General features: G+C 38.2%; 1 protein-coding gene across 1 annotated transcript; it reads left to right on the top strand.

Moving 5' to 3' along the window:
- Positions 1–24,178: 24,178 nt before the first annotated feature.
- Positions 24,179–26,086, top strand: FOXR2 (forkhead box R2). Its single transcript, XM_003276327.4, has one exon. It carries the CDS (start codon positions 24,485–24,487, stop codon positions 25,418–25,420), a length of 936 nt encoding a protein of 311 aa, XP_003276375.1. The 5' UTR covers positions 24,179–24,484; the 3' UTR covers positions 25,421–26,086.

Below are 26,086 nucleotides of genomic sequence, written 5' to 3'. Positions count from 1 at the left end.
CCGAGTAGCTGGGATTACAGGCGCATGCCACCATGCCTGGCTGATTTTTGTACTTTTAGTAGAGACGGGGTTTCACCATGTTGGCCAGGCTGGTCTCGAACTTCTGACCACAGGTGATCTGCCCAAAGTGCCTCGGCCTCCAAAAGTGCTGGGATTACAGGCATGATCCGCCACGCCTGGCTTTTTTTTTTTTTTTTTTAAAGCTACATAGTGCTCCTTAGTATAGTTTTTACGGTATTTAAGTCCCCTGTTACCATCCACATTGATGGATATTTTAACTATTTTCAGCATTCCAAGCAGTAGTGTGGGGCGCACCCTCTCCTGTTTCGTTAATCATGGTTACAAGTGCTTTCTAGAATACACGCCTGGAAGTAAAAACGTCAGAAACTTAAGGTACTCAAATTATAACTTGTAATAAACACTGACAAATTGCCTTTAACATGGTTGTACCAGTTTACACTCTTGCAACTAGTGGATGAGAGTATTTCCTTCCATTCTTGTCAAAGCTGAATGTTATTGTTTGCATGCTTTTTTGTGTGTTTTTTTTTTTTTTGCCAAAATGATGGATGTGAATTGGTATCTCATAACTGATGTATTTTTCCACATTACAGCCTCAATTGAAACTCCCTGTGAACTCCTTCCTAATCCTATTCTCTTTTCTCGCTTTGCATGGTTTTACACTTTCCCTATATATTTTTAAATAATTAAAATAGTATTGTTTTGCAGCCTTTAAAATTTCATTTAAATGATGATATATAGTATATATTCATTTGCTACTTTTTTCATTCAAAATTTTCTTTTTGAAATTAATTCATATTGAAATGTGTCACTCGGTTTACATGCTACTATTAGTCTATTACATATCCTTATATTTGCTATGGACATTAGGCTGTTAGCTATTTTTCATTTGTTTTACCATTTCAAACAGTGCTGTTTTTCTGATATATTTCTCAGTGTGCACATGTGAATTTCTCTACAATATAACCTAAAAATAGAATCCCCAGGTTGTAAGTTTTAAGTATCTTTTAATTTACTAGCTATTTCTAATCTGATGGTGTGTAACATAACCTTATTTTGTTTTAATTTGCATTTTTCTGATTACTATTGAGGTTGAGCATCTTTTGTGTTTTCTTGGCCATTTAGGGTTTTTCTTCTGTGAACTAGCCTTTTCATATCCTTTGCTTATTCTACTGTGTTATTTGTTCTTTTCTTGTTGATACACTGCAGTTCCTCTTGTGTTCTTGTTCTATGTGTCTCATAAATCTTCCTGCAGTCTGTAGTGGCTTGTTTTTACCCTTTGTTACTTCTGTCTGTACGTGTGTCCATGAGTTTTAAGTTTTTATGTAATCCATTTTTTTTATATTTCTAAGAAATTCTTCTCTACTCCAAAGACACAATCGTATTTATTCCCCTGTATTCTAAAGAATACCAGTTTTAGGCCGGGCATGGTGGCCCACGCCTGCAATCCCAGCACTTTGGGAGGCCGAGGCAGGCAGATCAATTTGAGCTCAGCAGTTCGAGACCAGCCTGAGCAACATGGCGAAAGCCTATCTCCACAAAAATTACAAAAATTAGCCAGGTGTGATGGCACACACCTGTGGTCCCAGCTACTCGGGAGGCTGAGGTGGGAGGATTGCTTGAGCCTGGGAGGCAGGGGCTGCAATGAGTCTAGATCACCACTCCAGCCTGGGTGACAGAGTGAGACCCGGTCTCAAAAAATTAATTAATTAATTAAAATTAGAAATATCAGTTTTGATTTTCACATTTAGGTCTTATTCATTCAATAAATATTTATTGAGCCAGGGATTCTTCTGGGCACTGGGAATACTTCATCAAAACAAATGAACAAATATAGGCAAAAATCTCAGTCTTTTTTTTTTTTTGAGATGGTGTCTCTCTCTGTCACCCAGGCTATTTTATTTTTTTGAGATGGTGTCTCTCTCTGTCACCCAGGCTAGAGTGCAGTGGCATGATCTTGGCATCTCGGCTCACTGCAAACTCCACCTCCTGGGTTCAAACAATTCTCCTGCCTCAGCCTTCCGAATAGCTGGGATTACAGGTGCACACCAGCACGCCTGACTAATTTTTGTGTTTTTAATAGAGACGGGGTTTCACTATGTTGGCCAGGCTGGTCTGGAACTCCCAACCTCAAGTGATCTGCCCGTCTCTGCCTTCCAGAGTGCTGGGATTACAGGCGTGAGCCACTGTGCCCGACCAAAAATTTCAGTCTTTATTGACCTTACAGTCTATTGAACAAGACCATTAAATAATAGAATAGTGTATCATTTTGGGGAATAAGTGCTAAGGAGAAAAAGAGGGATAGAGAGTACAGATGATACGGTTTGTTTCTGGACTCCTTTGTCTCTTTGGGCCTTCTGTTTGTTAATAACATAGTTTTAATTTACTATAGCTTTATAATAAGTATAGGTGTCTAGTAGAACAAATCTCCTAATTGTATTTTCTGTAATATGTCTTAGATATTCTAGGGCTTTTGTTCCCCTCTGGAATATTGAGGATCAACTTGAAAAGTTGTTTTAACACTCTTTCTGGAATTTTGATTGGAATGCTATTCCATTTTTAAAGTAAAATGCAGAATGTTGATATCTTTATGAAACTGATAATTTCATTATATTAGCATGGCATATCTATTCATTTATTAAGACCATATTTTATGTCTTTTATTAAGGTTTGTTAAGTTTGTTGGGTTTTTAATATTTTTGGTGAAAGACATCATTTGTAATGTGTTTTATTTTTCATTGGAATTGTTCATTTGTAGCTATAAATATCTTTCTAAATGTCATTTTACTGCATCTCACAAGTTTCAGAATATAGTCTGTTCATTGCTGTTTAGGTTTGAATATCTTGTAATTTTCATTTTGAACTCTTCTTTAACAAATGAGATTTTAAAGAATGGTTTTTGATTGGGAGGCTGAGATGGGCGGATCAACTGAGGGCAGGAGTTCGAGACCAGCCTGCCCAACATGGGGAAACTCTATCTCTACTAAAAATACAAGAAATTAGCTGGGCGTGGTGGCAGACGTCTGTAATCCCAGCTGCTCGGGAGGCTGAGGCAAGAGAATCGCTTGAACCTGGGAGGCGGAGGTTGTGGTGAGCCGAGATTGCACCACTGCACTCCAGCCTAGGCCACAAGAGCGAAACTCCGTCTCAAAAAAAAAAAAGTTTTAGAAATTTGTAAGCATTTTTTCTTATTTTTACTATATTTCATAGTTAATTGCATTGTGATCAAAGAAAGTGAATATGTTACAGATTATTTGAAATTTTTAAGACTTACGGTAAATTTTTTTTTTTTTTGAGACGGAGTCTCGCTCTGTCGCCCAGGCTGGAGTGCAGTGGCGCAATCTCGGCTCACTGCAAGCTCCGCCTCCTGGGTTCACGCCATTCTCCTGCCTCAGCCTCTCCGAGTAGCTGGGACTACAGGCGCCCGCCACCACGCCCGACTAATTTTTTGTATTTTTAGTAGAGACGGGGTTTCACCTGGTCTCGATCGACTGACCTCATGATCCACCCGCCTCGGCCTCCCAAAGTGCTGGGATTTCAAGCGTGAGCCACCGTGCCCGGCACCAGACTTATGGTAAATTTTGCAAATTCTTGAAAAAAATGAGATTATTTCTTGGGTGCAGGTTTTTTATGTATAGGTTAATCTTTAATTTTATTGGGGTTTATTTATTGGGACTTTTAAATTTATATGAGTTTGTTTCTTGACTCTATTTTTCCTTTGGGCCTTTTGTTTTCCCTTTATTAATAACAGTCTTAATTTACTGTAGCTTTATAATAAGACTTGGCGTTTGGTAGGAAAAATTGCCCCACTGTATTTTCTTTAATATGCTTTAGGGTATTCTAGGGCTTTTGTTCTTCCCTATAATATTGAGGATCAATTTGAAAAGGATTCTTGTTCTTCTTATTTTTTCTCTGTTTCTAATATAATAGAGGAGAGTGTAATTATGTCGTTTGTAGATTCATAAATGTCTCCTCGTAATTCTGTCAGTTTTTGTTTTATCTGTTTTGTTGCTACCTGGAGACATGCATCCAAGTCCATGATGCACTGTTTCTTTTATTATTTTGGGGTGTCCCTCTATTGATGCTTTTTGCCTTTAATTCTATTTTCTCCAATATTTAATTTTTTGATGTTTTTTGTTTTAGGCGTAGCTCTTAGAAATACTATATAGCTCAATTATTTAAAAATGATTCTGGTTATCTTGTCTTTATTAGATGAAGTTAACTTTTTTCATTGTTATGTTTATGAATAGATTTTGACTCATTTTTACTATTTTGGGGGGTTTTCAGTTTGTTCATTTTTTTTTAAAGACAAGGTCTTGCTCTGTTGCTCAGGCTGGAATGCAATGGCACAATCATGGCTCACTGCAGCCTTGACCTTTTGGGGCACAAGCGATTTTCCCACCTCTGCCTCCCAAGTAGCTGAGACTACAGGCACATGCCACCACACCTGGCTAATTTTTGTATTTCTGGTAGAGCTGGAGTCTCGCCATGTTGTCCAGGTTAGCCTTGAACTCCTGGCTCAAGTGATCCTCCTGCCTTGGCCTCCCAAAGTGGGAGGATTACAGGAGTGAGCCACTGCGCCTGGCCAGGTTTTCAGTTTAACATCACTTTTCTTGGCTTCTTTGTCCCTCATTTCCTCTGCTGCTTTGGATGCTGCAGGTTATATTCTTACTGTGTTTGTCTTTAAATTTTTTAGATGTACACACAATTAATTTTTCTAACAAAATCTTTGTTTACTCAATATTTCGTATCGTTTTAACTATGACAAAAGTCTTAGTATTCTGGAACTACCCATTGAACCCCTACTTATTATTTTTGGACACAGTTCTGTTTTTCTTTACCCTTTTAAACACAAAAAAGATCAGTTATAATTTTATAGTCATAATAAACATAGTCTGTTAGTTTCTTTCTTCATTGTTGTTTCTCTTTTCCCCATATTTTCCCTCTGGCTTCACTCCTCATATTAAAAAACATTGTTTACCTGTGAGTGTAGTGATGATCTTTGGTTAACTCTAATGATGGAAAATGTCTTTATTTTGCTCTCACACTTGAATAATTGAGTACAAACTTATGAGTGACAGTTATTTTACTTCAACATTTATAAGTATTTCTAGTATCCACTTTTTTTTGCCCTCAGTCTAGTTGATCTTCCTTTAGAATAAAGCTTTTTCCCCTCTAGTGGCTCTTAAGATTGTTGCTTTATTATGATTTATTATTAATGTCATATAATTCTTTTTAGATAAAGTGCAAACACAAACACAACTAATCTATGATGATAGACAACAGAAAGTAGTTACAAGGGTGAGTGAAGTTTGGAAAGGGGATGAGAAAATCCTCTGGGGTGAAAGAAATGTTCCACTTCTCATGCTGGATGGTAGTTACCTGGGTATAAAAAATTGTCAAAGTTAATCAAATTGAATATGTACATTCTATGCATTTTAACGAATTTGAATTATTTCTAATTTTTAATGCTGTAGGGCTTCAGCAACTTATGGCAAACTTCTTGCAAAAAGCTCTCAGCATCCTCTGAGGCAGAGCCAATTGCTCAAACATCACGTTGTACCAAAGGTCCCAGAAGAGTTCATATGACACATTTGGCGATTATTTCAAAGGAATGAAGCATGGCATCTATACCTTCATCTTCTTTAAATTGCACAGCTAGGTTTGAATTTTAAAAAATTTCCAGTGTTATTGTTTTATTGCAGGTGAGCCAGCAGTTCTGTGTCTGCACAGTAGCTTTATCAGTTAAAGTCTTATCAGCAATAGCCTACTCCTGACAATATCTACAATTTCCTCACTGCTGTGGGGCAATAGGTATAATTCTCTTTTCTATAGCTAGGCACACAGATAAGATACATCTGAAGTCTGTATACTAATGGTTATAAAACAAAGCTTGAGCATCTCTATGGCATATTGCACTTGAAATAATCTTGGAAATAATGAGGGAAAATTATTTTAGATAAGAAATATATCAAAGACAGAAAATACCTGTGGCTTCTTGGAGATATTGAAGGCTGGCACACCTCAAGCAGTACCCAACTCAGCACCACTGCCATTGTATCAAGCACCCGCCTTCCCTGACACTTTATTCTTGATATTATAAGGTTTTATTCAGTGTGTCTTGGAGTGGGCTGACTTGTATTTATCCTGTTCAGTGGACTTTTTAATTTGAGAACTCATGTCTTTCTTCAAATCTGGAAAGTCATTAGCAATTTCTCCTCATTATTAATCCTTTATAATTCTCTATATATTCTTTTGAAACTTTATTAGACAAATGTTGGAGTTTCTCAGTATACCTTCAATTTCTCTTCACTATTCTTTCGTATTTATATATACCTATTTTTTTTATTTTACTTTAAGTTCTGGGATATATGTGCAGAACGTGCAGGTTTGTTACACAGGTATACATGTGCCATAGTGGTTTGCTGCACCTATCAACCCGTCATATAGGTTTTAAGCCCCGCATGCATTAAATATTTGCTTTAATGCTCTCCCTCTCTGTGACCCCCACCCCACAACAGGCCCCAATGTGTGATGTTCCCCTCCCTGTGTCCATTTGTTCTCATTGTTCAACTTCCACTTATCAGTGAGAACATGTGGTGTGGTTTTCTGTTCCTGTGTTAGTTTGCTGAGAATGATGGTTTCCAGCTTGATCCATGTCCATGCAAAAGACATGAACTCACTCTTTTTTTATGGCCATATAGGATTCCATGGTGTATATATTTCACATTTTCTTTATCCAGTCTATCATTGATGGGCATTCGGGTTGGATCCAAGTCTTTGCTATTGTAAATAGTGGTGCAATAAACATATGTGTGCCTGTGTCTTTATAGTAGAATGATTTGTAATCCTTTGGGTATATACCCAGTAATGGCATTCTTGGGTCAAATGGTATCTGTGGTTCTAGATCCTCGAGGAATTGCCACACTGTCTTCCACAGGGGTTGAACTAATTTACATTCCGACCAACAGTGTAAAAGCGTTCCTGTTTCTCCACAGCCTTGCCAACATCTGTTGTTTCCTGACTTTTTAACGATCACCATTCTAACTGGCGTGAGATGGTATCTCATTGTGATTTTGATTTGCATTTCTTTAATGACAGTGATCATGAGCATTTTTTCATAAGTTTGTTGGCCACATAAATGTCTTCTTTTGAGAAGTGTCTGTTCATATCCTTCACCCACTTTTTGATGGGGTTGTTTTTCTGTTGTAAGTTTGTTTAAGATGCCTCTAGAGTCTGGATACTAGACCTTTGTCAGATGGGTGGATTGCAAAAATTTTCTCCCATTCTGTATGTTGCCTGTTCACTCTGATGATAGTTTAGTTTGCTTTGCAGAAGCTCTTTAGTTTAATTAAATCCCATTTGTCAATTTTGGCTTTTTTGCAATTGCTTTTGGTGTTTTAGTCATGAAGTTTTTGCCCATGCCTATGTCCTGAATGGTATTGCCTAGGTTTTCTTCTAGGGTTTTTATGGTTTTAGGTTTTACCTTTAAGCCTTTAATCCATCTTGAGTTAATTTTTGTATAAGGTGTAAGGAAGGGGTCCAGTTTCTGTTTTCTGCATATGGCTAGCCTGTTTTCCCAGCACCATTTATTAAATAGGGAATCTTTCCCCATTGCTTGTTTTCGTCAGGTTTGTCGAAGACCAGATGGTTGTAGATGTGTGGTGTTATTTCTGAGGCCTCTGTTCTGTTCCATTGGTCTATATATCTGTTTTGGTACCACTACCATGCTGTTTTGGTTCTGTAGCCTCGTGGTATAGTTTGAAGACAGGTGGCGTGATGCCTCCAGCTTTTCTTTTTGCTTAGGATTATCTTGGCTATACGGGCTCTTTTTTGGTTCCATATGAAATTTAAAGTAGGTTTTTCTAGTTCTGTGAAGAAAGTCATTGGTAGCTTGGTGGGAATAGCATTGAATCTATAAATTACTTTGGGCAGTATGGCCATTTTTATGATATTGATTCTTCCTATCCATGAGCATGGAAGTCTTTTTCATTTGTTTCTCTCTTATTTCCTTGAGCAGTGGTTTGTAGTTCTCCTTGAAGAGGTCCTTCACGTCCCGTGTAAGTTGTATTCCTAGGTATTTCATTCTCTTTGTAGCAGTTGTGAATGGGTGTTCACTCATGATTTGTCTCTCTGTTTATCTAATGTTGGTGTATAGGAATCCTTGTGATTTTTGCACACTGATTTTGTATCCTGAGACTTTGCTGAAGTTGCTTATCAGCTTAAGCAGTTTTTGGGCTGAGACTATGGGGCTGTCTTTTTTTAATTTTTTTATTATTATACTTTAGGTTTTAGGGTACATGTGCACAATGTGCAGGTTTGTTACATATGTATCCATGTGCCATGTTGGTTTGCTGCACCCATTAACTCGTCATTTAGCATTAGGTATATCTCCTAATGCTGTCCCTCCCCCCTCCCCCCACCCCACAATAATCCCCGGAGTGTGATGTTCCCCTTCCTGTGTCCATGAGTTCTCATTGTTCAATTCCCACCTATGAGTGAGAGCATGCGGTGTTTGGTTTTTTGTCCTTGCGATAGTTTACTGAGAACAATGGTTTCCAGTTTCAACCATGTCCCTACAAAGGACATGAACTCATCATTTTTAATGGCTGCATAGTATTCCATGGTGTATATGTGCCACATTTTCTTATTCCAGTCTATCGTTGTTGGACATTTGGGTTGGTTCCAAGTCTTTGCTATTGTGAATAGTGCCGTAATAAACATACGTGTGCATGTGTCTTTATAGCAGCATGATTTATAGTCCTTTGGGTATATACCCAGTAATGGGATGGCTGGGTCAAATGGTATTTCCAGTTCTAGATCCCTGAGGAATCTCCACACTGACTTCCACAATGGTTGAACTAGTTTACAGTCCCACCAACAGTGTAAAAGTGTTCCTATTTCTCCACATCCTCTCCAGCACCTGTTGTTTCCCGATTTTTTAATGATGGCCATTCTATCTGGTGTGAGATGGTATCTCACTGTGGTTTTGATTTGCATTTCTCTGATGGCCAGTGATGATGAGCATTTTTTCATGTGTTTTTTGGCTGCGTAAATGTCTTCTTTTGAGAAGTGTCTGTTCATGTCCTTCACCCACTTTTTGATGGGGTTGTTTGTTTTTTTCTTGTAAATTTGTTTGAGTTCATTGTAGATTCTGGATATTAGCCCTTTGTCAGATGAGTAGGTTGCAAAAGTTTTCTCCCATTCTGTAGGTTGCCTGTTCACTCTGATGGTAGTTTCTTTTGCTGTGCAGAAGCTCTTTAGTTTAATGAGATCCCATTTGTCAATTTTGGCTTTTGTTGCCATTGCTTTTGGTGTTTTAGACATGAAGTCCTTGCCCATGCCTAGGTTTTCTTCTAGGGTTTTTATGGTTTTAGGTCTAACATGTAAGTCTTTAATCCATCTTGAATTAATTTTTGTATAAGGTGTAAGAGAGGGATCCAGTTTCAGCTTTCTACATATGGCTAGCCAGTTTTCCCAGCACCATTTATTAAATAGGGAATCCTTTCCCCATTGCTTGTTTTTGTCAGGTTTGTCAAAGATCAGATAGTTGTAGATATGCGGCATTATTTCTGAGGGCTCTGTTCTGTTCCGTTGATCTATGTCTCCGTTGTGGTACCAGTACCGTGCTGTTTTGGTTACTGTAGCCTTGTAGTATAGTTTGAAGTCAGGTAGCGTGATGCCTCCAGCTTTGTTCTTTTGGCTTAGGATTGACTTGGTGATGCAGGTATTTTTATATTTTTATGACTACTGCATGTTGGATGTTCTTTAGTACTCTATCTTCCAATTAACCAATTTACTCTTTGACCATGTCCAGTTGAGTTCGTCTCATCTATTGCATTCTTTAAATTTCAGTGACATTTTGTATTCAACATTTTTAATTACTTTTTTATTTCTATCTGTATTGCCTTCCTTGCATATATTTTATTATATTCACTCTTTGTTGCTTTGACTATACTGAACATACTTATTTTATTATCCAGGTGGCTGTATAACATTATTGTTTTCTTGAGTGAATTCATTACCTAGTTAATTTTTCTTGTTATTAAATTTCTTCATGTATTTTTGGGATTTTGGTTTTCTGCCTGATTTGAATGGACAGTTTTGGTTCTCCACCTCTTGCCTACCTTTATTCATTAGCCTGTGCTCCCTCAACCCTTTCTGATAGTTTAGTTTGCTTTGCAGAAGCTCTTTAGTTTAATTAAATCCCATTTGTCAATTTTGGCTTTTTTGCAATTGCTTTTGGTGTTTTAGTCATGAAGTTTTTGCCCATGCCTATGTCCTGAATGGTATTGCCTAGGTTTTCTTCTAGGGTTTTTATGGTTTTAGGTTTTACCTTTAAGCCTTTAATCCATCTTGAGTTAATTTTTGTATAAGGTGTAAGGAAGGGGTCCAGTTTCTGTTTTCTGCATATGGCTAGCCTGTTTTCCCAGCACCATTTATTAAATAGGGAATCTTTCCCCATTGCTTGTTTTCGTCAGGTTTGTCGAAGACCAGATGGTTGTAAATGTGTGGTGTTATTTCTGAGGCCTCTGTTCTGTTCCATTGGTCTATATATCTGTTTTGGTACCACTACCATGCTGTTTTGGTTCTGTAGCCTCGTGGTATAGTTTGAAGACAGGTGGCTTCTTCTAGAGGCTTTTTGGTTGCTTTCTCCCAGCACTCCAGGCTTCAATCCACTACTACATTTCAGAATGGAAGTTCTGAGTTAGTGTCTCATGATGTTACAGAGAATACTACAGATCCAGTAGAATCAGTTACAATAGCTAGTGGGCTTGGCCCAAATTCTGGTTGCAAGGTTTCATCAGTGATGATCTTCTTTCCTAGACCTACAGTTTGCCAGGGTTTGGCAGCAATACTTTTCTAGCTTCTTTTCACAAGCAGAGGTAGTCCCTAGGTTGGGGCTAGAATGCCACTGAATTTTGGTCTCCTTTCTTCCCCCACCAATAAAAAAAAATGAAAAATAAAAAAAAACTCTGAACTTTCAATTCCTGCTTGATAATCAAGAGTCCAGCAATCCAATGGCTTAGTTTCACTCATTATTTTGCTTTTTTCTTATCTAATAAGATGCTTTTTTTCCTTATATTTGAGCTTGATTTTTTTATGGTCTATCTGTTTATCTGTGTAATTTTATTCCTTATATATTTGGAGCAAAAAGAAGAGGGTTCCTAAAGTGTATTATATCAGTGTACCAAATTGACTTGGCCATAATATGTGTTTAATATATGTATGTTGGTGTGACTTGTCCTGAGAATAACAAAAAGCAGCTGAGATTATGTGAAACATGTACTGGACCTAAAATCCTGACTCTACTCTCTGTATTCTGTGTGTTCTTGACATGCCATTTAATTCATATTGCAGAATAGATTCATTGCATTAAGCTATGCAAAACTTGACCCAGGATATAGCCATCTCCACAAGGTTTTTATCTGATTTTATGTTTTCTTTTGTTTTGTAGATAGTCTCCTTCCCCTTTCCAGGCACTTGAGGCTGAATCCTTGGAAAGAAAAACAAGCAGTAAGTGACAATCAACAAGGTGTTATTGCCTTTTAAAGGGTCTCAGAACACTTGAAAAAAGTATTCCAAATAAAAAGGTACTTTTCTCCTGCAAATTCAAAACTCTCGAAGCCTTGGAATAAAGTAAGACTCCAAATTTTGTTGGATTGAGGTTTTTAGTTCAAATTGCAGCTCCTAAAGGATTAAAATTCAATCTGAAGACTCCCAAGTTAAGTAAGCTTTCCATGCATAGTTATTAAAATCAATCCTCTTTGTTTGTCACTATCATTTCTGTGTGATATATTCACGTTTAAGAACCAGTGTTGCCCTTAAAAAGAATAACATAACATAATAAAAGTTTATATTTATGGAACATTATAATTGTCAAACACTAAACTTAGGCCTTGATATACACGATACATAAATTAATGATATACATTAAAGTATTTTTTTGATATTCTCAATAACTCATTGAGATAGGACTTTTCATTATCTTCATTTTACAGATGAAGAAGCTTAGTAAGGTGTGGCAGAAACAAGTTGGTGAGTCTATTAGCAATCGCTTATTCCAATAGCCTACTTTAGTTTGCTACATGCACAGCTACTTCAAACATAACATTTCCAGAATTGAACTCTTTCATTTTTGGTGTGTGTGAGAATGCTGAGGAGTTCTCCAGAAACTCGAAAAGTTAATCTGATTGCTAAAGAGAAAAGCTAAAGAAAATAGTGTTAACATAATAAATCCTTTCATAGATTCTTGGGTGTCCAGTGGCTTTTGTACAGGGATATAAATACTTACTACTACTTGTACTTTGCCTACTGCTCAATTTTATGAAATTCAAATAACTTATAAACAAAGATTTTAAAACTAAGTTTTATTGACCATCTAAACATTGGTTACCAATTTGATGAATTAAATTTCCTAAAAGCTTTAAATTGCAATTACAAATTTGACGTGGCCTTTTTTGAAACACTTCAAACAGCTTGACTAGTGTATGAAATCTACACAAATACAATGATTAAAAATATATCCATGCACTTACATTTAAAGTTACTCTAAAATATGAATACCACAGGTTTAATTTATTTCCTCTTTATTTCCAGCCTTGCATTTTTTTCTTCCTTGGGCTAACTTATTTTATCTTCCCAGGATTTTAGTAATTTTATTCCTTTTTACATTTTCCTAGGGTTTCAATAATCTCAGCCAACTGAGAGGAAAAGAGAAATACCATTTCAGACATGCCAAGGTAACAGAATACAGGTTATCGACTAAATTGATTCTTGGGGCAAGGGGATCATAAGACATGATTGGGTAGTTCAAAATGATTTAACCATAAGGTATTGGCTGAAGTCCTTTTGATAACAATTTTTAATTTATTATCTCATGGTACTGATTCCCTCTCCATCACACAGAGGTTTGGTTTTGTTTGTTTGTTTGTTTGTTTTGTTTTGTTTTTGTTTTTTGTTTTTTTGCAACTTGTCTTTAACAAAAATGAAGCATTCTTTAATTTATACATGTTTGGTAGTATCCATCATCCTGTCCTGTCTTCTTGCTATATTTACCTAGTCTAAGGTTTATGTATTCCTTATTAATATTTTGTTATAATTATTAGGACTTTTGAAAGGATTCATTTTTTAGAAGATAAGGGATTGAGTTTTCTTAGGTAGTTCTTTTCTTTTTTTCTTTTTTATTTTTTTTGAGACAAAGTCTCGCTCTGCCACCAGGCTCGAGTGCAGTGGTGCGATCTTCACTCACTGCAACCTCCGCCTCTCAGGTTCAAGTGATTTTCCTGCCTCAGCCTCTCGAGTAGCTGGGACTGCAGGTGTGTGCCACCACGCCCAGCTAATTTTGCATTTTTAGTAGAGATGGGGTTTCACCATGTTGGCCAGGATGGTCTCGATCTCTTGACCTCGTGATCCACCTGCCTCAGCCTTCCAAAGTGCCGGGGTTACAGGTGTGAGGCACTGTGCCCAGCTGGTAGTTCCTTTCTTTAAATCATGTTGTTAATAATCTTGCAACACCCTGTTGGACCTATTTCTACGTGATTATTATTTGTGACCATCAGTATTAATCTGTCTCACTAGTTCTTGGTATACATGGCGGCTGGTCTCTGTGTGAATTAGAATAAAGATGTCCTGTCTAGGAGGATAGTTTGGCCACATGGTGACCGAATGGCTCCTCTGTGTGAATTAAAAAGAGATACCACTTTGGGATTGACACAGCCCCAGAACCAGAGTACATGGTTTGGAAAACAGAGCTCAGGCCGAATTTCATGCTATCTGGTTGGGCACTGTATTAGTCAGGCTTCTCTAGAGGGACAGAACTAATAGGAGATATATATATTTATATATATGGAGATATATATATGGATATATCTAAAGGATATATATATGGATATATATATATTAGGATATATATATGGATATATATATATTAGGATATATATATATGGATATATATATATTAGGATATATATATATGGATATATATATTAGGATATATATATATGGATATATATATATTAGGATATATATATATGGATATATATATATTAGGATATATATATATGGATATATATATATTAGGATATATACATATGGATATATATATATTAGGATATATACATATGGATATATATATATTAGGATATATATATATGGATATATATATATTAGGATATATATACTAGGATATATATATATATATATATATATTAGGATATATATATATATATATAGCTCCAGAGGGAGGAACAATGCCACCAGGAGACACAACAACGAATCCATTCAACTGGAAGTTAAGATTGCCACCTGGACACTTTGGGCTTCTCCTATCTTTAAGTCAACAGGCTAAGAAGGGAGTTACAGTGTTGGCTGGGGTGACAGACCCGGACTATCCTATATATATATATCCTTTATATATATATATATCCTTTATATATATATATCCTTTATATATATATATATATCCTTTATATATATATATATATCCTTTATATATATATATATATATCCTTTATATATATATATATCCTTTATATATATATATATCCTTTATATATATATATATCCTTTATATATATATATCCTTTATATATATATATATCCTTTATATATATATATCCTTTATATATATATATCCTTAATATATATATATCCTTTATATATATATATCCTTTATATATATATATCATTTATATATATATATCCTTTATATATATATATCCTTTATATATATATATCCTTTATATATATATATATCCTTTATATATATATCCTTCATATATATATCCTTCATATATATATATCCTTCATATATATGTATATATCCTTTATATATATATATCCTTTATATATATATATCCTTCATATATATATCCTTCATATATATATATCCTTTATATATACATATCCTTCATATATATATATCCTTCATATATACATATCCTTCATATATATGTATCCTTCATATATATATCCTTTATATATATATATATATCCTTTATATATATATCCTTTATATATATATATCCTTTATATATATATATCCTTTATATATATATATCCTTTATATATATACATCCTTTATATATATATATCCTTTATATATATATCCTTTATATATATATCCTTTATCCTTTATATATATATATCCTTTATATATATACATCCTTTATATATACATCCTTTATATATATATATCCTTTATGTATATATCCTTTATATATATATATATATATCCTTTATATATGTATCCTTTATATATGTATCCTTTGTATATATATATCCTTTATATATATATATCTTTTATATATATATCCTTTATAGATACATATATCTCATATATATATATAAGTTAATATTAAGTATTAACTCACACGATCACAAGGTCCCACAATAGGCCATCTGCAAGCTGAGGGGCAAGGAGAGCCAGACCGAGTCCCAGAACTGAAGAACTTGGAGTCTGATGTTCAAGGGCAGGAAGCATATAGCATGGGAGAAAGATGTAGGCTGGGAGGCCAGGCCAGTCTAGTCTTTTTATGTTTTTCTGCCTGCTTTATATTCTAGCTGAGCTGGCAGCTGATTAGATGGTGCCCACCCAGATTAAGGGTAGGTCTGTCTTTCCCAGCCCAATGACTCAAATGTTAATCTCCTTTGTCAACACCCTCACAGGCACACCCAGGATCAATACTTTGCATCCTTCAGTCCAGTCAAGTTGATACTCAGTGTTAACCATCACAAGTCCACCCCTTGTCAACTTGAGCCCATACACATCTCTTGAGATCATACATAATCTTCAAATAAAAACAACAATAAGGTCATAATTATGACTAACATAATACAACTATCCTTCATACACCTCGAAATGCACCAATCCCCAACTCAAATACTATTACATAAAGTTACCAATACTTAAATGCTGATATGAAGTCAATAAATCTTATGTCACATGAGAAAGTAAAAAGGAAATAAAATTAAGATATTTTCTTAGTACAAGTGTATACATGCACAAACATGTTTTTAACAAAAGGAGGAGGAAATACTCATGACAATTACAGTCCTCATTTCTGCAGCTGGTCATGTGGTCATAGCTGGTACTGATGAGTACCTTCTTCTAATACCCATTCTTTATTCCCTTTACCTTTAGCAAGCACCTCAGCAGGTCATGGGTTTTTTTCCTGGTGGAGTGACCCAAACTTCATTCCCGAAAGTCTGGGCCATTTATAGCCCTGCCTGGATTGGGCTGTTGTAGTTTCCCATTGACCTTAATCACAGGGCATAGTAATACTAAGAGATGCCCTAATGGATCTCTTGTATTCCATACATACACTTCCTAACTTCTGTTGTGGAGTAAAAGACTGATTTCATCTTGATAGTCTGGGTCTGTCACCCCAGCCAACACTGTAACTCCCTTCTTAGCCTGTTGACTTAAAGATAGGAGGAGCCCAAAGTGTCCAGGTGGCAATCTTAACTTCCAGTTGAATGGATTCGTTGTTGTGTTTCCTGGTGGCATTGTTCCTCCCTCTGGAGCTAAGACCTCTAGACCAGCAGAATGTAATGTCGTGGGAACAGGAAGCAAAAATTTTGCTAGTGGATTACTAGGTGTCATGGTAAGTGGTGCCACTTCCACTTCCACCACTTGATTCCTGGACCCATGAATCCTGGCTGTGGGAGAAACTATCATATATTGGACGTTGATTCAGAGTATACACGGCCTTCTGGAGAACTTTGCCTCAGGCTTGCAAAGTATTGTCACCTAGTTGGCATTGTAATTGTGACTTCAAAAGGCCATTCCACCGTTCCATCAATCCAGCTGCTTCAGGATGATGAGGAACATGGTAAGGCCAGTGAATTCCATGAGCATGATCCCACTGCTGCACTTCTTTAGCCGTAAAGTGAGTGTCTCGGTCAGAGGTAATGCTGTGTGGAATACCATGATGGTGAATAAGGCATTCTGTGAGTCCACGGATGGTAGTCTTGGCAGAAGCATTGCGTGCAGGATAGGAAAACCCATATCTGGAGTAAGTGTTTATTTCAGTGAGGACAAATCTCTGCCGTTTCCATGATGGAAGAGCTCCAATATAATCAACCTGCCACCAGGTAACTGGCTGATCACCCCAAGGAATGATGCCATATTGAGGGCTCAGTGTTGGTTTCTGCTGCTGGCAAATTGGGCACTCAGCAGTGGCAGTAGCCAGGCTTAGCCATGGTGAGTGGAAATCCATATTGCTGAGCCCATGCGTAACCTCCACCCCTGCCACCATGGCCACATTGTCCATAGGCCCATTGGGCGATGACAGGGGTGGCTGGGGAAAGAGGCTGAGTGGTGTCCACAGAACGGGTCATCCTAGTCACTTGATTATTAAAATCCTCCTTTGCTGAGGTCACCTGTTGGTGAGCACTGACATGGGATACAAATATCTTCATAGTTTTTGACCACTCAGGTCCGTCCACATACCTCTTCTCCAAATTTTTTGTCACCAATTTTCCAGTCATGCTTCTTCCAAGTCCCTGACCATCCAGCCAAACCATTGGTACACCCCTGAATCAGTGTATAATCCCACATCTGGCCATTTCTCTTTCCATGCAAAGTGCACAACGAGTTACACTGCTCGAAGTTCTGCCCACTGTGAAGATTTCCCTTCACTGGTGTTCTTCAGGGATGTCCTAGAAAGTGGCTGTAGTGCTGCAGCTGTCCACTTTCAGGTGGTTCCTGCATATCATGCAGAACCATCTATGAACCAGGTTCTAGTCTTCTCTTCCTGTGTCAACTGATCATAGGGAACTCTCCTTGAGGCCATCGGTGCAGGCTTGGGGAGAGAAGGCAGGGTGGCAGGAGTGGAGACCATGGGCATTTGAACCACTTCCTCATGTAACTTACTTGTGCCTTCAGGGTCTGCTCAAGTCCAATCACGAATATACCACTTCCATTTGATGATGAAATGCTGCTGTGCACGACCCACTTTATGGCTAGATGGGTCAGAAAGCACCCAGTTAATGATAGGCAGTTCAGGTCACATGGTGACTTGATGACCCATAGTCAAATATTCACTTTCCACCAAAGCCCAGTAACAGGCCAAAAGGAGAGTAGTTATCTACAGAAGATGGCAGGGCCTTGCTCCAAAATCCTAGCGGCTTCCACTGCGATTCATCTATGGGGGCCTGCCAAAGGCTCCAAACAGCATCCCTATCTACCACTGACACCTCAAGCACCATTGGATCTGCTGGGTCCTATGACCCAAGTGGCAGAGCAGCTTGCACAGCAGCCTAGACTTGTTGCAGAGCCTTCTCCTATTCTGCACCCCACTCAAAACTGGAAGCCTTCCGGGTCACTCAATAAATGAGCTGGAGTAACACACCCAAATGAGGAATGTGTTGCCTCCAAAATCCAAAGAGGCTCACTAGGTGCTGTGCTTCTTTCTTGGTTGTAGGAGGGGCCAAATGCAGCAACTTATCCTTCACCTTAGAAGGAATATCTCGACAAGTCCCATACCACTGGACTCCTAGAAATTTTACTGAGACAGAAGGTCCCTGAATTTTAGTCAGATTTCATTTCTCATACTCTAGCATGCCAAAGTCTCACCAGTAAGTCCACTGTGTTTGCTATTTCTTGCCCACTGGATCTAATCAGCATAATGTCATCAATGTAATGGACCAGTATGATATCTTGCGGAAGCGAAAAGTGATCAAGGTCTCTTCAAATAAGATTATGACACAAAGCTAGAGTCAATGTACCCCTGAGGTAGGACAGTAAAGGTATATTTCTGGCCTTGCTAGCTGAAGGCATATTGCTTCCGGCAGGCCTTATGGACAAAAATGGAGAAAAAAGTATTTGTCAAGTCAGTGGCTGCATACCAGGTACCAGGAGATGTGTTAATTTGCTCAACCAATGAAACCACATCTGGTACAGCAGCTTCAGTTGGAGTCACCACTTGGTTAAGCTTACTATAATCCACTGTCACTCTCCAAGATCAGTCTGTCTTCTGCACAAAACAAATGGGAGAGTTGAATGGGGATGTGGTGGGAATCACCACCCCTGTGTCTTTTCAAGTCCTTGATGGTGGCACTAATCTCCACAGTCCCTCCAGGGATGCGATATTGTTTTTGGTTTACTATTTTTCTAGGTAGAGGCAGCTCTAATGGCTTCCATTTGGCCTTTCCCACCATAATACCCCTCACCTTACTAGTCAGGGAGCCAATGTAGGGGTTCTGCCAGCTGCTAAGTATGTGTATACCAATTATACACTCTGGCACTGGGGAAATGACCACAGGATGAGTCTGGGAACCCACTGTAAATCGGACCTGTGCTAAAACTCCATTAATTACCTGACATCCATAAGCCCCTACTTTAACTGGAAGACCACAATGACTTTTTGGGTCCCACGAAATCAGTGTCAGCTCAGTGCCAGTGTCCAGTACTCCCCAAAATGTCTGATCATTTCTGTTTCTTCAATGCAGAGTTACCCTGGTAAAAGGCCGGAGGTCACCTTGCGGAAGGATGGGAGAAAGATTAAGAGCATAAATTGTCAGTAGTGTAATGGGGTCCTTCTTCAAGAGGACCCAGCCTACCCTTCATTCAAGGTGTTCTGGGTCTGTAAACTGGCTCAAGTCTAGAAATTGAGAGGCCGTGATTCTCTGTTTTTATAATTCAAATTAGTCTTTTGTCCATTCGACCTAGAAGTTTTCTGCTTATATAAATTAAGTAGGAATGCAGTAGGCTTCCTATCAATTTCACTTCTAGGAACACCATGATTAGCCAATGCCAGAGTGCTCTCTCTCTGTCTCCCCACCTCTCTGTCTCTCTGTCTCTCTCTCTCTCTCTATATATATATATTTATATGCATATATATTTTTATATGTATTTATATATATTTATATACATACATATATATTTATATACATATATATTTATATACATATATTTATATATATATTTATATACATATATTTATATATATATTTATATATATATACATATATATTTTTATATATATATTTATATATACACACACACACATACACACACAAAGGGGAGTTTACTAAGTATTAATTCACACTATCACAAGGTCCCACAATAGGCCATCTGCAAGCTGAGGAGCAAGGAGAGCAGACTGAGTCCCAGAACTGAAGAATTTGGAATCTGATGTTCGAGGGCAGGAAGCATCCAGCATGGGAGAAAGATGTAGGCTGGAAGATTGTGTCAGTCTAGTCTTTTTATGTTTTTCTGCCTACTTTATATTCTAGCTGCACTGGCAGCTGATTAGATGGTGCCCACCCAGATTAAGGGTGGGTCTGCCTTTCCCAGCCCACTGACTCAAATATTAATCTCCTTTGTCAACACCCTCACAGATGTACCCAGGATCAATACTTTGCATCCTTCAATCCAATCAAGTTGACATTCAGTATTAACCATCACAGGCACCCTTAGGCTGCATGCAACCTATACAACTATACACAGCAGCCACTGGTATTGTACCTGTTTTTCTGGAACCACATATAGCTTACTCACCGTTTTTCCTGTATTCTTTCCTGTTTGCCTATTGATAGAAACAAGTACATATCTATGCTTTACAAAAGACATATACTTAAAATGAAAAAAAGTACCCATGAATATTTAGCAGTTTCATATAAATATCCTGTGGCATTTTTTTTCATTACAAGTACCTTTTTTTTTTTTTAAAAAAAGAGAAAAGGTCTTATTTCACTGACCAGGCTGGAGTGTAGTGGTGCCATCACAGCTCACTGCAGCGTTGAACTCTTGGGCTGAAGCAATCTTCCCACCTCAGGTTTCTGAGTAGCTAGAACTACAGGTGCACACCATCATGCACAGCTGATTTTTAAAAAAATTATAGAGGCAGAGTCTCACTCTGTTGCCCAGGCTGGTCTCAAACATTTGGCTCCAAGCAATCCTCCTGCCTTTGCCTCTCAAAGCACTGGAATTACAGGCATAAGCCACTGCACCCAGCCCACAACCACCTTTTTTATTTTTAGGAGTATCATCATGTACTCACAGCATTTAACAGACTAAAATACTTTGAATTAATCGTAGCATATGTGGTAAAATAAAAAGTTACAATTTGGTAGTGAGAGCCCCTTTAAGGTGACTTTTCATCCTTTTAACACTGCTCCTGACATTCTTGAAAGAATTTTTTATTGTAACAAGAGTCTTTATTAATATTGCTGACTTTTTTCTGCCCCAAAATGTGTATCAGCTACCCTCCTTATCAGTCCTTTGAGTGGGGACCAAAATCTGGGCACAGGAATGCTTTTGAAAATTGAAGGCAGGTAAAAGCACTGCTTCTACTGCTGCTTCTGTTGTTGGGTGTATTTGTCCATTCTCACACTGCTATAAAGAACTACCTGAGATTGGGTAACTTATAAAGAAAAGAGGTTTAGTTGATTCACAGTTCCACAGGCTGTACAGGAGGCATGGCTGGGGAGGCCTCAGGAAACTTATAATTATGGCAGAAGGTGAAGGAGAAGCCAGCACATCTTCACATGACAGCAGGAGAGAGAGAGAGCAAAGGGGGAAGCGCTACACACTTCCAAAAAAACAGATCTTGTGAGAACTCGATAGCATGAGAACAGCAAGGGAGAAATTCATCCCCATTATACAATCACCTCCCACCATGTCCTTCCTCCAACTCTGGGGATTACAATTCAACATGAGATTTAGGTGGGGGACAGAGCCAAATCATACCATGGGGACTGCGTGCGTGTGTGTGTTTGTGTGTGTGTGTATGTGTGTATAAGAGACAGAGCAAACATAAGCATGCCCATGCTGAAGAGGTATTTCTAAGGTCATTATGAGTTCCCACCAGTTTTTCCAACTTAACTTGTTATGTTGTTGTGCCATTCTTTGCTTATAACATATGGTTTCATCAATTGCTGACATTTTTGCCTATATCAACACTTGGGATAGGTTGGGACCTGGGAAACAGGCTACCCACAAATATGAGTTTGAGTACTTTTCCAGAGCATGTGCAAAATGTCCCTGTCTCCTTTCCTGGAGCACACTTAAGCAAGGTTGGGTTCTAACATGTGTTTGAGATTAACGGAGGCCATCTTTTGATGGTTACCATCTTACTCTAAAACTCATATAGTTTTATGGGTTTTGCTTTGTATAGTACATATACTGTGTTGAATGTGTACCTGGTTGGCATGTGCTAGCCCATTCTCCATATCTCTGCTTCTGGGTAACATGTCTTTTAAGCTTAAGTAATATCTTCTATGGGATCCCTTTTGATTCCTATTATCTGGGTTAAGTTGTTCCTCTCTATGCTCTTCTGTTGAAGTATCTAATACTCATCACACTGTATTTTAACTTTCTCTTTACTTCTCTGTCTTTCCGCATTACTCTGTGATATCCTCTTGGGTTGTGTCTTACTCATCTGCCAGACCTATTACATACTTCTTGGAACATGGTGAATGCTCAATACGTAAATATTGAATGTTTCTAAATGAGGCCCAAAGAAACAATACACAGTGATAACTTGGTTTTACTAGCCAATATCTAAGGATTGGAACACTTTCCCAAGTGAAGATGGAGGAGAAATTCTGTAACACTGTAGCCCCCATTTAAGGAATAAAAAACTGCTGAGCACTAAAATGCTTCCAGGCTCTCTGTGGTTGGCATAGTAAGCTAAATATTTCAGGTTACTCTCCTGCTTTTCCGAGATCAGTGCTCCACTGGGAAAGAGATCCATTAATTCCCTATGTGGAGATGGAAGCAGCATTTTTATTAGAGAAGGCTTTCTGTTGTCTTAAAAGATGAGTAGAGGTTAGTTAAGTCAAGGCAATGGGTAGTAAGCCATTTTAAGCGAATGTTTTTGAGCAAAGGGACATGAGAAAAAGATGGGTGTGTGATGAAGATCCCAGCATTTCAGTATTTCTTGGACATGAAGTATGAAGCAAGAAAGCTAGGGTGTTAAGTTAGCCTGGAAAGGTAAGCAGAGGTGAGATTTTGGAGGGCCTTTTATGTTGCATCAAGTTATAAGATTTTATGTTATAATACCAAAATAGAGAAGATTGGTATAGTGAGTAAAAGCTTATGTTCTGCAGTCAGGTTGCCTATGTTTGAAAGTCAGCTCTGACCTTTACTAGCTCTGTGACTTAGGCTTTTTTGTGCCTTATGTTTTTTACTCTGTAAAGGAAGAATAATAAGAGTACCTATTTCATAGGATTATTTTGAAGATTTGAGTTAGAGTGCTTACAGCATTCTGTAATAATTAATAGTTGGTACAACCGTTGTGTTATTTTTTATATTTATGCTGTAGAAAGACCACTCAGGCCACCTGTATAAAAGATTATTTAGAGTAGAAGAGAATCAGAGTATGGAAACAATATGGAGATTAAGGTGCCTCTCCAATAGCTCCCAATGACATTTGCTGGATATGTTTGTAACATAGTCCTATGTAGTGATTTTAATGATATCGCATACTTTACACGTGGATTTTATGCAAACTGAATTAAAGGAAACCTTGCCATTTTGTTTTTCTTACAAATGTCCTGGGTGTGAACTTACTGGAAATAGAAGCTCTGGGGCTTTCAAGACCTTGCATACTGTGGCTAAATTTTGGTCCTACTGTTCAGAGTATAGTTCAGAACTCATTTCCTAAAAAGGTGACCTGGAGAGAGGAAAGCCAGCTGTTTCCCAGAAAAGGATTGAAAATGGCAGCAAGGTTAGATTCTAGCATCAGTACGAGAATAATAGAGGCCATGTTCTGATAGTTACCATCTTACTATAAAACTCAGGTTGCACATATTGCCGCCTGTTGTATATTGTATGTTGAGTATGATCAAGAGGCAATGGGTATAGTGAAAATAAAAGATCTGGGCTGTGGATCTAGCTTTCCTACTTACTCATGTATGTAGATATCAGTTGCCATATCTGTGACATGAGGTTAATAATACCATGTTATCTTGCAGGGCTGTGATGAAAATCAGTTGAGATCATCTATGTGAAAGCGCTTAACAGAAATCCAAAAGCACTCGATGAATGAAATGATTTTTAAAACCATTAAGGAAGACTCAGAAATATAATGTGATCTGTACATATGTTTGTTCCTTCATTAAATGAACTCATCAAGAGTTTAAATATGTGCAAGATGATCACCTGTTATGCAAGTCACCGTAGTTTGCACATAATTGTTTATGATTCCTCTTGAAGTGACTTTCTGCTTCCAATCAAAGCTCAAGAACTCCACCTAAAAATGTTTTTCTGCTCAAAAGCTCTTTTTTATTACTTCCATGTTTTGAGCCTTGTTCCAGAAAGCTGAGGTTTCTCCAGGTCTGACCGCTAATCAGTGAGACATTGGTGCCTCTTTCTTCAGTGCTTCTAACAGGCCTACTGATAAGCTCCCTAGATGAGATACACTGCATAAAAAAATGGTGCCCAAACAACAGCTTTAAGTGCCTGCTAGATCTCTGTTCTTTCAGAAGTCTCTCTCCACCTATCTCTCCACTAAAGATGGACTTAAAACTAAAAGATTGTGAATTTTGGTACAGTCTCCATGGCCAGGTCCCAGGGCTGCTGGACTGGGACATGGGGAATGAGTTACTTTTGCCTTGTATTACAGACCAGTGCTCTTTAGCTGAGCAGATCCTTGCCAAATACAGAGTCCGAGTAATGAAGCCCCCAGAGATGCCTCAGAAGAGGAGACCCAGTCCTGATGAAGATGGTCCTCACTGTGAACCCAATCTGTGGATGTGGGTGGACCCCAATATCCTGTGCCCCCTTGGCAGCCAGGAGGCCCCAAAGCCCAGTGGAAAAGAGGATCTGACAAATATTTCTCCTTTCCCTCAGCCCCCACTAAAAGATGAAGAGTCTAACTGCTCAGAGGACAAAGTGGTAGAGTCTCTGCCATCTTCCTGCAGTAAGCAGTCTCCTTTAAAGAAGCAGGATATTCATTCCCCCAGTGACTTTGAGCCCACAGAAGAGGAGGCTGAGGAACAAGAGGACAACTCCCTCCAGTCCCCTGAAAGAAAGTGCTTCCAGAGCCAAAAACTATGGCAAATCAACAGCCAAGAGAAGTCCTGGCAAAGGCCCCCTCTCAATTGTAGCCACCTTATTGCTCTAGCATTAAGAAACAGCCCCCACCGTGGCCTCAGTGTGCAGGAGATCTACAATTTCACCCGACAGCATTTCCCCTTTCTCTGGATAGCTCCGGATGGCTGGAAGAGCACCATTCATTACAACCTTTGCTTCCTGGACAGCTTTGAGAAGGTGCCAGACAGCCTTAAGGATGAAGATAATGCAAGACCTCGCTCTTGCCTTTGGAAGCTCACTAAGGAGGGGCACCGCCGCTTTTGGGAGGAGACTCGTGCCTTAGCCTCTGCTCAAAGGGAGAGAATCCAAGAGTGCATGAGTCAGCCAGAGTTGTTGACCTCTCTCTTTGATCTTTGAAATACCACTGCTCCTTTTTGGAACACTGCCTTCCTTACTGTGCCTACTTATCCCCTGACATTCATTAATCTCTAAACCGGTTGGTGCCAAGCCTGCCTTTAGCTACTGTTACAATAATGGTGTTAAGTAAAGTTAGAGGTGGGTACAGGGGAGACAGAACTTAAATCCAGGTGGAGATTCATGGAAAGTCGCACGAGGAGAGTGGCTGTTGTTCCACATTTTGAGCAAAGGAAGAAAATCCTAGAAACAATGGCATAGAAACTAAGGAAAGAAGGGTGTGTTTTGTGAAAGAAAGGAATTTTGTTTATAGAGAGCAGTTTCACACATGAAAGTGAACAGTGGAATATAAAGCATAAAAGGCAGGATGGAGCCAGGCCATAGAGAACCTCGAGTGCCATGTGAAGAGAATTTAACTTGTGATGGAGAATCAAGTATCCCCCTCTACCATTCATCAGCTACATCTCCTTTTTAAGTAACCCATTTTATCCTTCAGAACCTCACTTTTCTATTTCTGACCCTGGACTTCTAAGCCTTGTTTCTTTGTCATCCAATTCCAATATTGACAAATAATTCTAAACAGCTACTTTTAGTTTGCATGTTGAGCCTCCTGTGAAATATTCCTGTATTAATCCCAAGTCTTTTGATGATAAAGCTTTATTTTCCATT

Source organism: Nomascus leucogenys, chromosome X, assembly GCF_006542625.1.
Source record: "Nomascus leucogenys isolate Asia chromosome X, Asia_NLE_v1, whole genome shotgun sequence".
Classification (NCBI taxonomy): Eukaryota; Metazoa; Chordata; class Mammalia; order Primates; family Hylobatidae; genus Nomascus; species Nomascus leucogenys.
This window is presented reverse-complemented; position numbering and strand designations above follow the sequence as displayed.